General features: G+C 46.1%; 1 protein-coding gene across 2 annotated transcripts in view; it reads left to right on the forward strand.

The window, feature by feature from the left end:
• Positions 1 to 13,665, forward strand: part of slc1a6 (solute carrier family 1 member 6) — a 149,942-nt gene that overhangs the window by 111,917 nt on the left and 24,360 nt on the right. For both annotated transcript variants that reach the window (XM_041204598.1, XM_041204599.1), the window contains 2 exons: positions 9,740 to 9,944; positions 10,843 to 10,885. In XM_041204598.1, coding sequence (XP_041060532.1) covers positions 9,740 to 9,944; positions 10,843 to 10,885 — 248 coding nt within the window. The remainder of the gene's footprint in view (positions 1 to 9,739; positions 9,945 to 10,842; positions 10,886 to 13,665) is intronic.

The following is a 13,665-nucleotide window of genomic DNA, read 5'->3' on the forward strand; positions in this document are numbered from 1 at the left end:
TACTGTACACAAAACTATAAATAATTTGGTATAGTTACTTAAAATCATTTAGTTCTTTAAAATTGAGTTACTCACAGGTGGTGAACAAGATATTTATTAAAAATGCCGATTTTCTTTTGTGATAAACCCATTTTTAGCTGCATTAACAAAACTACTAGACTTTCTAATGCAATGAAAAATAGATTATGTTCTAGCGCATTGGACGGTGACACTGGTTCATGGAAGATTTTACTTTGGTGATTATACAAATGAGTTTGAGTGGAAATTTGAAACATGTCTTCACTTTGGAAATGAGCGCAATTTTTGCCAGGATTGCCAATTGTGACAAAGTGCAAACTGTCCCCTGATGTAAATGTTGGTTGTCCTGCTCTCTCCAAGGTATGAGCTACTGCTTAACTCCTCATTGTTTGCCAATTAACATCTTAACTTGGTCTAAATGTTGAGTTTAAAAAAATCCTTTTAAGCTGAATCTAATTTTTACATCAATTGCATATGAATTAAAACAGAATCCCATTCGAACCATGTAGGCAGAAGTTCCAGAATAAGCATGCATGCTCATGACCTAAGTGCACCATTATTACTCAATTGTAAATGAGAGAGCTTGTGATCAAACAGCTGTGCAACAACACAATATTACAGCCAACCTGCATCTGTCAACTCTCCTCCTATTTTCCAACACTTACTCCTCCATATGTCTCTCCATGAGTGCAAGGCTCCACTCTCGTCAGGGACGAGAGATCAGAGGTTGGCCACAGGGTGTCTAAAACCTGTGGCTGTTCTCTGAGCTACATTATGGGCTACTATCCCTTTAAAATTAAAATAGACAGTGTTAAAGTCCTCCATTTTCCATTATAAGGAATGCAATCCAGGTTTCTATAAGTGTTTCTTAATGGAGTTGATAAATGCTGAAAAGCATCAACTATACATTATGTAAATTGTATCTTGTGCATATTCCTGATAAGTTGTAGAATGGGATTCACACAATGAGGGAAAGGTGGATGGAAATGGAATATGTGCTTCTTAACTAACATTGTCACATGATATGACTGCCTCCTTGTACCTTGCTTGCCCTGGTGAGATCATTAGATTTCTTAAAACAAAGTTGTCATGCGGAGGTGGCATTGAATACCAAGCCACTTCCTCATTCTGTATCTGATTGCTTCATTTTATTGGCTTCCTCTCCTCAGTCACAAATGTTTTCTCCTTCCTATCTCTTACTTGGAACAATTCACTTCCACAGAACAGCTTGTGAACTCGAAGTTCTGAGTCCTGCAGCATCCTCAGCCACGCTGCTCTTTGTCTCACTATTCAAAGTCCATGCTCCCAGCTGTTAAGTAAGCTGATGCCTATATAAATGCTTCAAAAGCACCGGATTTCCCAGGCTTTCCTCCAGTAGACAGTGCTAAAAGAGCTGGTAGCAAGCCCTTATTGCTATAATGAATCTGACCCACAAAATTCAACTGTGTCACAATGGGGTCTGCCTTGACCCATTTCTAACAGGAACCCCGCTGGATCAGAAAATCCAGTTCAAAGCATCCATATATTTGTCATTATTACAAAATGTAAATGTCAGTTTACTCTCAAAAAGCTGTCATTATTACAGTTTATAGATGACAGTGCTACTGTCCAAATGACTGTTATTACACTTTGTGGATGAGAGCTAGTGTATTGGGAATGAATAATAACTTGGCTAAAGGTTGGAAAACAAAGAGTACTCATTATAGAAGTTAAATCAGGGTCGTGGAAGTACTCAGTGGATGCCTAGGGCTTGGTGATGGAAATATCGCTGATTCTAATTGACATTAATGACTTGGATTCAGAAACTCAATGCACATTTAGTTTGATATCTCCTGAAAACTCGTGAAATCAGGGGAGGCAATCAGAAATTACATAATGAGTCGGATAAAATATATAAGTGAAAGGACATGACTGATTAAATTAAATACAGATAGGTGTACAGTGCTGAATAAAGGAATGTAAAATGGCCAGCACGTGTACTGCATGAAAGATGTTAAAGTAGTTGATGATGGAATTGAAAAAACCTAGGTGATGAATTTTCACTTTTTGACTTCAGTGGAACTGAAAATTGTACTGGATATAGACGGTGGACCAACCCCCTAATAGTCATTCTCTGCCCAGCAGGAAAAGTAAAAATTCACCCTTAGGTGTCTTAGCAATGTCAACATTCAACAATGTAGAAATTCCAGATGCCAAACTCCATCATTGCAAGTGCAACAAGACAGGACTTCTGCCTGCCCATTTGTCTTTGCCCAGATCCCATTCCAAATTCTGGGACTAATGATTTGGATAATAGAGTGAGCACATGTAGCAATAATAGCATGAGTGGAGTGCCAACCCAGTAAGCCAGCTATATTTCAGAGCAGCAGGATTTCGATCCATTGTGGGACAGCGGGCCCATCTGGCTTATGTGTTGCAACTCACAAATGCTAATTAATCCTTGCTTTCTCACTGGTCTGCTCAACAAACAGCAATCAATCAGGTCCAAAAATGAGGAGGTTTGTCATATGAAGCTTTCAATGCTACATGTGTTCCATCGATGTCTCCCTGCACCTTGTCAGTATATAGAATTGGAATGCCCACGTTTCATTGAGAAGGTTATGAGCTATAAAGCATTAATGACTTTTAGAGTGATGAGTTATGGCCTGACAATTTTAACAAGGGTAACCTGAGGCTACGTGGAGAGATCCAATGGCAAAAAAATTCAAGACAGGGTTGAAGTCTCAAATTTTGTTTGATGATGCTTCTCTTAAGTGCCTTGGAATATTTTACCATGTCAAAGGTGCTATATAAATGCAAGTTGTTGTCATTTTCACTTCCACAGATAAATCTGTGCTCCCTGTTAAAGTGAGCTTCATTTCTTCAGCCCACAGCTGGTACATCTTATCAATAACCTCTGAGGGTGGAGGGAGAGTGCCATCTTTGGAGGTGTTGATAGGCTGAGAAATCTAATTAAGGCATTCTGTTCATGAGGAGGTCTTGCAGCACAGTGTTAGCATCCTTGTCTCTGAGCCAGAAGCTCCAGGTTCAAGTCCCACTCTAGGGCTTGATGGCCAAGAAAGGCACATTCATAATGCAGCCAAACAGGTTGAATATCAACTTGTAAATCCTCCCAACATTTGCTAATGGCAGGCAGTAAGAGCAGGAGAGATTCCTGGTCAGTCATGTGATGGAAAGAAATTGGAGCCTCTTCATCACCAACCATAACTCCAGACTACAATATGCACGTAAAACTGTATGTTTCCACAGCAACTTGGATTCCTTGGTGGGGTGCCAGTTGGCTGGAAGACCAATGTGAATCAGATTGGTGCCCACAGCATGGGGTTCAATTTCCATTCCAGCTGGGATTGATTTTGAGCAGGTCTCCTTGCCCTACCCATAGGGTCATGGCACTGTGGGTTGTATCTACCTTTGGGCAGAGAACTAAAGACAAGGTCTGTTCACATCAAGAATGTATGTCAAAATGTTGGAAACAAGTGTCTTGTATAATGCTTCACTGTACGTTCCCACAAGCTAGCCTCTTCCATTTTCTCATCCTCCTTTTTGTGAATTCTCATTAGAATATAATTTCCTCAATCCAAAGTATAATAGCTTTCTGTAGTTATATAACTGGTAGAAGACAATGATTTGTGAAGCTCCAGAGATCAATGGCATAGAAAAATCACTTTCTTTGAAAATTTAGTAAAATTACAGTAGGGTGGCTTCTTCTGTTCGGTATCCGTGCCTAAGGCTACAACATTAGCTTTTGGAAGTGCAGGGTTACAGAGTTGTATGAGTACAGTTTGTGCCAATTAGTTCATCATACCAGATTGTGTTAGAGTGCATTGTAGTTGGAACCAGATAATGTTAGAAGTGTGATTATAAACAGAAAAGTATGGTACTAACTCATGTTTATAAGTTATGGGTAGATTATATGTGAGAGTAGCATGAGAGTGTTCCCATTATGTTAAAAAGAATTAAGCAAATTTTATTAGGCAGATGGAATTTAATACAGAGGAGAAGTGTGAGGTGATGCATTTTGGCAGAAGGGACAGGGAGATGCAATATAGACTTAGTGTGCAGGAATAGAGGGACCTAGAGGTGCATGTACATTGAACTTAGAAGGTGACAAGACACATTCAGAGAGTGGTTAACAAAGGATATGGAATCTTGGGCTTCATAAATAAAGCATTGAGTACAAAAGCAGAGATGTTATGCTGAACCTTTATAAAGTTCTGGTTGGGCCCCAACTAGAGTATTGCATTCAATTCTGGTCACCACACTTTAGGAAGGTCCTTGAGAGGGTTCAAAGGAGACCTACGAGAATGGTTCCAGAGATGGGGGGGTCAGTTTAAGTTTCAAGGTTAGGTTGGAAAAGCTGGGGTTCACCTTGGAGCAAAGGAGATTGAGGGTAGATTCGATAGAGGTGTACCAGATAAGAAAAGGTAGACAAAGAAAAACTTTTCCCAATCGCTGCTAGTACAAGGACTAAGGGACACAGATTTAAAATTTTGAGCAAGAGATGGAAGGGGAATGTTAGGATGTACTTCTTTTACACAGCAAATCGTAATGACATGGAACACTCTGCCCACAAGACTAGTGGAAGCAGAAACAATCACTGATTTCAAAAGGAAATTGGATGGGCACTTGAAGGAAATAAGCTTGCAGGGCTACGATGACGTGCGGGGCAGTGGGACTGACTGGATTGCTTTGTGAGGGGCCAGCATGGTCTCAATGGGCCGAATGGCTTCCTTCTGTGCTGTTAATGACTCTATGGGCGGAATTGTCCCAGATTTGCACGAAGCGCGGAAGCGGGTGGGAAAAAGAACGTTTTCCCACTGGCCGCATTGGCAGCTTTTCATGCCACATCATCCCAATCTTGCCTCATTAATCACGCATTCCCGGGAAATAAGCTGTTTCGATGGCGGGCGGGCTCTCATTTGCCCGCCACGCCATCACTTCACCGCTTCTTCACACCAGGTGCCATATTTAAAGTGTATCCATGCGCTCAATGCTCAGAGCTTCCAGCCCAGGACTGCTGCCCAGAAGACATGGCCCCGAAAGGCAAGAAGACTGCAGCCCCCCGATTCAATGATACGTTCTTAGGCATCTATTGGACACCGTGGAGGACCACCATGATGTCCTCTACCCCCACTCTTCAATCTGGCTTGGGAGGCTGTGATAGCGGTGGTGAGTGCCAACACCCTTCAAAAGAGGACAGCCGCCCAGTGCTGAAAGATGATGAATGACCTCTTCTGTTCCACCAGAGGAAGTCACTCTTCTTATCACTCAGAACTCACACACTCACAAACCCATCACACACCCACAGGGATCTCACTCACTGCCAGTTCAATGGACATCATATTCACTCTCTCACAGGCATCTACATTGTCCTCACCCCGTCCTTAGGACCACTCACCAGTCTCACATGCCGGGCAAACTTATCTGGCCTGGCTGGTGTCCTGCTTAATCTCTCTCCATCTCTATTCATGCAGGACAAGCTGGCACACAAGAGGGAGAGGTCACAGACTGGTGGAGGAATGCCTGAAATCAAGGTCCTCACGGACTTTGAAAAGAGTCATCCAGCTGGCCGGTGAAGATCTGTACCGTTCCTGTGCTGATGGTGAGGTCGGCGGTGCACAACTAAATGAGGATCCAGCATTGCAACATCCATCAGACAACCATGCTGGAGACCAGAAATCTGCTGAGTCCGAGTCAGATGAGGACCCTCTAGGCTCGGTCATGTCTCAGTTGCTGGAGCTGCTCGGGAACATCAGGAAGGGATGTCCGCTGCACTCCTCAGATTGCAAAGCAAGCTGGAGGAGTCCGTCCACTTTCACTCTGAGACGATAGCGTCAGCAGCCAACGCATCAAGGACAACACTGGTCAGGTGGCAGCTACCATGGAGACCTTGTTTCAGGAAATCGGTCCTACACTGCTGCGCGAACTGAACTCTATCGCTGACTCCATAGTTGGCCTCCAACAGTGTATATACGAGAGGGGTGTAAGGCAGCTTGGTCTCACTCCAGCTACTCCTTCTCCTCAAGGCGTCAGCCAGGGGCCATCAGGCATCCTTGGTGAAGAGGACCAGCAGCTGGACACCCCAGGGCAATCCGACCAGGTGACTCCAGGAGTGTTTGACCCATCTGAATCCTCTCTGCCTGTGACCACAGCAGCTACGACTCCATGAGCCGAGGAGGGTGCCACTGCCACACAGCAGGATTCCAAAAGCAAGCTGGGTCCCTCCAGGTCTCAGCCCTCCAGAGGACACCCATCAAGGTTATCACAGACAGGGCGTAACAATCAGCAGGCTGCCTTCACCTCTGCTGTGGATGTCGGAGGATTACCAAGAAGTAGTGACAGAGTTAGGAGGTTAAGAAGATTTAGTTGCACAGCCTGGGCATGGGTGTTAATGTTCACCATTGCAAATAAGCTCCCAAGAATGTCTCCCTGCCTATGGCTCCTTGTTCTGATGAGCAGTGTTCGTGTCACTCAGATGTGCAACCTTGGTTCCTGCACAAGATAAAGGCAGGTGTCTCAATCCAGGGCCTCTTCCCTGTGTCTTGTGCAGCCTTCAGACCAAAGTGATGGTCCAGCTTCACACTCACTGGACACATTACTGATGCCTGCACCTTGATGATACTTGTCATTGCTGCCATAATGTCGTGGGTAGGGGTCACAGAGTTCCGTCATTCTCTCTGTCTGCTCTCAGCATCTTTAAGGTGGATCTGGCCCACATCTCATCAGCATCTGTGACAGTGATGCTGTGCTCCTGAAGGGCTCAGGTGCTGAAGGCTGACAAAGGATCAGATGCATTTAAAGTTTCACAGCAGCATCTCCATGATATGTCCCTGATCACAAAGCACAAGCGAGCTGCCCTTAGCCAAAAGGAGTCAGACATTCACAGAGACTATATGAAGATCTAGGAAGTGCCTTCACAGTATGTCGACATCATCCTCCTGGAATTGAGCGACTATTAGGGTCTCCGCTGTGTCTCCATGTCAGGGGCCTTATCACAGAGGGTATATGCACTGCCATCAGCCAGACTGGAGTCGAAAGTTCACAGGTGCAAAGTGAGGATCCATGGTGTCTCCTCACTGCATGTCGTCATCATCCTTCACGAATCTAGCAGCTATGAGGGCCTCCCGAGCATGCCTGCCTCATCTGGCCATTGTGAGGGCTTCATCGCCTTCATTGATGCCTTCAAGGACCTCCTCACCCTTGTCCCAGTTGACATCTCATCAGAGGAGACGTGCAGCTCCTCCATCTCCTCCTCAGCCAGCTCCTGTCCCCGTTGCAGCACCAGGTTGTAAAGGAGGCAGTAGGTGATGACAATGCATGACACCCTCTGTTGACTATATTGCAGGCCTCCACCAGACCGGTCCAGGCACCAGAACCTCATTTTCAGCACCCCGATGGTTTGCTCCACCAAGTTGCGAGTTGCAGCATGAGCCTTGCTATACCTTCGCTCTGCTGCAGTCTGAGGTCGCCACACGGGCGTCATCAGCCACGTCCTCTGCAGGTAACCCTTGTCCCCGAGGAGCCAGCCCTGCAGCTTCTGGGGACCCTGGAAGACGTCAGGGATCTGTGACCTACTGAGAATGTAGGAGTCGTGCACACTCTCTGGGGACCGTGCGCATACCTGCAGGATGTGTTTGTGGTGGTCGCACATCAGCTACACATTCAGCAGATGGAAGCCCTTGTGATTGACATAGTTGACCGCTTGTTGTCACCGAAATATGAATGCCCCTGAGTGCAGTCGACGGCGCCCTGCACCTGTGGGAAACCTGAGATCTGGGCAAATCCCAGCACTCTTGCTTCCTGGCTTTCTTGGTCCCAGATGAAATGCACAAAGTTGTAGGACCGACTGACCCATGTTCAAATGCTGTTCACATGGAACCCTTCTCCACTTCGGCCTTCAAAGTTCTCGTCTGAATATTTGCTGCTACCACCAAGATCTTTGGTACAACTTTGCGGCATCTGTGATCTCATGGATTCATTTGTGGGTGGAGGCTTGTGATATCCCACAGAGGTCACCTGTGGAGCCCTGAAAGGAGCCACTGGTGTAAAAATTGAGCAGCACGTTCACTTTCACAGCCACTGGCAGTGGATGCCCTCCAAGTCCCTGTGGCCCCAAATCCTGCAGCAGGTGGCAGATGTGACTGACCAGTTCCCTAGACATGCGCAGTCTTCAGTGACACTGGTTCTCTGGAATGAAAGGCAGCATCTATCGACCCTGGGCCTAGCTAGACGCTGACCAGCAATGGCTCGCTATGGCTCTTCAGCAGGAGCCCCGGCCGCACCTTCTTCCTGAAGGTGCTGCTCCTCCCTCTGTCCAGCCAGGTGACTCTGTCAGCCTCTTATCCTTCGTCTCTGCTCCCTGTAAGCCGTGAGGTATACAGCTAGGTCATCAGGGTCCATGCTTCTGATGAGTCCTCCTGCATGATGAAGGTGACAGAGACATGCGTTAGCTTAGGTGTTCTAAGAACCTCTCTTGGTTAAGTCTGAGGGCCCCTTAACGCATCCTGGAGAGTGCTGGCCACCACTTGGATGGCCAGAGTTTAGTGCGCTAAACGGCTGCCCAAAACCCTACCCACCTCTGTCCTACTTCACCTGACCAATTGGCGGCAGCTTCACCCACTGGACTGTATGCTGTGCTCTCAGCTCAGGCACAGGCATTTTCCTAACCCACACTGCAAGGCTGCATTATTAGCTTGAACCATGGGGGAGACTGATCTAAACCTTAATGATGACATTGCAAGGGGCTGTGAGCACCTCCACCAGTGACTGCTCCATGGCCAGCTTTAGTAAGGAGATTGTACAATGTGTCCAGTCGTCCAGCTGTTCTGCAGTCCACTAAAATGCTTATTACTTTGCAGTCTGTGCTCGAGGGCTGAAAAGTTCAGGGGCATTTAGTGGCAACTTCATGCCTCTGCATTGCTTGAGTGGACAGATAAGCTAGAGGCCCGACTCCAAGCATGTCAATGAACTGTCTCAGCTGCAGAGGAATGGTCACTTTATACAAAGTTTCCCTAATGTGTGGCCACTTCCCTCCCCCCCACCACCCTGCACATGCTTGAGCACTACCACCAACCACAGTGCAGCCCTTGCCCCCACCCCCCCACAACTCGCCTCAACCTTGAAGTCCAACAGGCAACCCTGGCGAGGGCTGTGCAACCTTACCGTGCATTCACCCCTGAGTTCCCCTCAAAGTGCAGCTCGCTGAGTGCACACCTTATATATGCTGTTGTGAAACACACTGGCATGCAATCACGCTAACGTGCTCAGAGGATCAAGTGTGGGAGGATGTTTCCAGCGGGCTGGGCTTATAATGATATGCAAATGTATTACAGTGAGGTTCCTGACATCCGACAACAGGTAACGCCATTGATGGGCAGAGCGGATGATTGCAAACTGGTTTCATGACATCGTGAAACTGATTTTTGGCCTTCTCACCATATTGTCCGCTCACTCCGCCGAACACCCCTGATGCCAGTGAGCACAGAAAATTCCGCTCTGTGGATCCTGTGACAGTGAGCAGGTTGTTTTGGAAAGCAATGTGATAATGAACAGGTTGCATAACAGATTGCCTTATAGTGAACCTTCTGTAGTAAGCAAGCCACAAGTTATTTGTGATAGTGATCAGGTACTTGCAGTGATAATGCGTCCGCTCTATACTCTCTGCTGCCGCTTTCCAGACAAGTCTGCATCTGAATTGTTTTCTTTACCTTTTATCAATTAGGAATGGCAGCCCTGGACAGCAAAGCATCTGGTAAGATGGGAGTCCGAGCTGTAGTTTTCTACATGGTAACCACTATCATCGCTGTGTTCATTGGAATTGTCATGGTAATGATCATCCATCCTGGGAAAGGATCAAAAGTTGACCTACATCGGGAGGGAAAGATTGAGAAGGTGCAGGCAGCTGATGCTTTCATGGATCTAATCAGGTCAGTGAATCTCTAAATGAAAGGTATCTGGTTGTACAGTAATCAGACAAGTATCCAAGCAGTGGATTAGGTAGTCTTTTGTTTCAGGGAGCTGGCTTTGAATTGCAGAACAGAATCAAGGCACTGAATGGCATAGTCCTGTTCCTTTGTTCCCATGAATGGAATTTAGGCTGAACCTATTTCTGTCAGGGTTGTGCCACTTCTTGGGCTCTTTGAGAAACTCCAGTAGGGAGGGGCCAAATGCTTCTTCCACTCAACCCCTTTCCATTGTCAGGTCATAATTAAAGACTTCTCCAAAAAAAACCACCAGTTCAGCTCATCGTACAAACATAAACACAAGTTCATTTTTGCATTTTTTCTTCCTTCTGCATTAAGGAAGTGTTCTTGACATACAACAGCGGTAACTGAATCCCACAATGATATATCTAAACAGTAATTTATCCAAAAGAGATTGATGGTTGTTGGAGAGGCAGCATGCCAAAGGAGCAGCCAAGTTGACTTTAGCCAAAGCGATCTATGAGACGGAGTAGCAAGTGTCCAATGGATGAGTGGCAAGTTGCTACAGAGAAATCCCATTTCACACTTCTGGCACTAGGCAAGGCTCCTGGAATTTCAGGGCATTCCCTACATGAGTGGTTCAGCAGTCACAACCATTTTTATTTATCATGCCGTAACTATATGGCTCCGATGCAACTTAAAATATTTTATCTAGGACTTGCTTAATGATAGCCCTAGATTGGTTTAATATAACCGACCAAGACAGCCTTGCACCTCGTACTTCACACTGTTACCATTTTGTTGTAATGTGTAAGACAACAGCAGACATGCCATAACAGAAATCGAGGTACAGATGCTGAACTCTTGTCTCAGTACTAATTCTCCCCTTTATGTTCTACAGGAATATGTTCCCACCCAATCTAGTTGAGGCTTGTTTCAAACAGGTGAGTAGTCTCAATTTTAAGCCTGTTTCTAAATGACTAATAGTCCTTTAAAGAGAAGGGGAGCTTGTCTGGGAGCTGGACTGGAATGGTTCCCACACTTTCTTGGCTGTTCAAACCAATATACGCTTTGAAGGACTCAGAGGAACCGATGCCAAGAGTCAGCACTACACCCACCTGAGAATTAGGAAAGGCCTCCAAAATTTTCCAGCCAATGGTAGAAAATCCCACAAAGGAATCAGTTACATTCAAAACATCCTGTGCTGGCTCCATTGGGAGCTGAAATTTAAAAAAAAATATTTATTTTTTTTGAACAGTTTAAGGCCCACTCACCTCAATCAGAGTAGCCTGGCTTCACCCCAATTTTGTTGCCTGCAGATTTGCTGATTTAAGCAGGCTTACAATTCATTCCACTGCACTTCGACTGGCAATTGAAGTTTAGAGCCTAGTGGGTACTTATTCCTCAAAATAACCAATAGGAAATTTCTATAAAGAAAAGGAAAATACTGCGGATGCTGGAAACCTGACATAAAAACAGAAAATACAGAAAACACTCAGCAGATCAGGCAGTATCTGGAGAGAAAGAAACAGAGTTAACATTTGATTTCATTGATCTTTTAACAGATGTTTTAACTCTTCCATGTATTCCAAAAAAGTTCCAATTGAAAAATATTTGGTAGATTTTTCTTGATTTTGTTTAGGTTACTTCATACATTTAAATCCCCTTTACTTTCCATTGTTATATAAAGGAAAACATTCTAACTCAAATAGTTATATTTTCCACTGCATGTAAGCGTTAATTCCCACCTTGATTACTTTACTTCAATGTCCTCCTTGCTGGCTTCCCTTTGTCTGTGCTCAGTAAATTCCAATTTGTCTAAAATGCAGCTGCTTGTATCTTCTCCCACACAAATCCCACTTCTCTGTCATTCCTGGTTTACACTGGCTCCTTACCCTTCAATTTAAATTTAAAATTTTATGTAATACAAACTTTTCCAGGTTGACTCGCCTTCCTTCAGTCTTCTAACTCTGGTCTCCAGAGCGTTTCACCTCAATACCTGCACAGCATGATGCTGAACTCTTCTTCCACTGCCTTCGTCTCTGTGTTCACTTCTTTGGGCAGGAATCCTCCCCCAGTTCAACAGACCCTTTCAGTATTCTCCCTCCGCCTGGACCCCTCCCTCTGGCCTCTTACCTGCCCTTGACCTTTTCATTGCAAACTGTCGGCATGACATCAGCCTTCTCAATTTCTCTGCTCCGCTCACCCACTCTAACCTGTCTCCTTCTAAACCTGCCACATTCCATTCTCTCAGGTCCACCCCTGAATTTGTTATCAAACCTGCTGACAAGGGTGGTGCTGTTGTTGTCTGTTATACTGACCTCTACCTCGCAGAGGCTAGGCGCCAACTCGCAGACACTTCCTCCTACCTCCCCCTGGACCATGACCCCACCACCGAACATCAAGCCCTTGTTTCCAGGACTGTCACTGACCTCTTCTCCTCTGGAGATCTTCCCTCCACAGCTTCTAACCTCATAGTCTCCCAACCTTGGAAAGACCACTTCTACCTCCTCCCTAAAATCCACAAACAGGACTGTCTTGGTAGACCAATCGTGTCAGCCTGTTCCTGCCCCACGGAACTCATTTCTTCCTATCTTGACTCCGTTCCCTCTCCCCTTGTCCAGTCTGTTCCCACCTACATCCGTGATTCCTCTGATGGCCAACATCATAAACAACTTCCAGTTCCCTGGCCCCAACCGCCACCTCTTCACCATGGATATCCAATCCGTCTACACCTCCATCCCCCACCAGGATGGTCTGAAGGCTCTCCACTTCTTCATTGAACAGAGGCCTGAACATTCTCCATCCACCACCGCTCTCCTCCGATGGCTGAACTTGTTCTCTCACTGAACACTTTCTCCTTAAACTCGTCTCACTTCCTCCAAATAAAAGATGTGGCTATAGGTACCAGCATGGGCCCCAGTTATGCCTGTCTCTTTTTGTGGTATGTGGAGCATTCCTTGTTCCAGTCCTACCCAGGCCCCCTCCCACAACTCTTTCTCTGGTACATCGATGACTGTTTCGGTGCCGCTTCATGCTCTAGTGTGGACCTGGAAAAATGTATTAATTTTGCTTCCAATTTCCACCCCTCCATCATTTTCACTTGGTCCATCACTGACACTTCCCTTCCCTGACCTCTCTGTCTCAATTTCTGGTGATAGACTGTCCACCAATATTCATTACAAGCCCTCCGATTGCCATAGTTACCTCGACTACAACTCCTCACACCTGCTTTCTGTAAGGATTCCATCCCGTTCTCTCAGTTCCTTCACCTTCATTGCATCTGTTCCAATGATGCCACTTTCCGAAACAGCGCTTCTGACATGTCTTCCTTCTTCCTTAACCGAGGTTTTCCACCCACGGTGGTTGACAGGGCCCTCAACCGTGTCCAACCCATCTCCTGCACCTCTGCCCTCACACCTTCCTCTCCCTCCCAGAACCATGATAGGGTCCCCCTTGTCCTCACTTTTCACCCCACCAGCCTCCGCAATCAAATGGTCATCCTTTGCCATTTCCGCCAACTCCCGCCAAACACATCTTCCCTTCACCACCCCCCCCACTGTCGGCATTCCATAGGGACCACTTCCTCCAGGACATCCTGGTCCACTCCTCCATCATCCCCAACACCTCAACCCGCTCCCACGGCACCTTCCCATGCAATCGCAGAAGGTGCAACACCTGCCCCTTTACTTCCCCCCTCCTCACCATCCAAGGGCCCAAACAC

This window comes from Carcharodon carcharias, chromosome 14 (assembly GCF_017639515.1).
Source record: "Carcharodon carcharias isolate sCarCar2 chromosome 14, sCarCar2.pri, whole genome shotgun sequence".
Lineage (NCBI taxonomy): Eukaryota > Metazoa > Chordata > Chondrichthyes > Lamniformes > Lamnidae > Carcharodon > Carcharodon carcharias.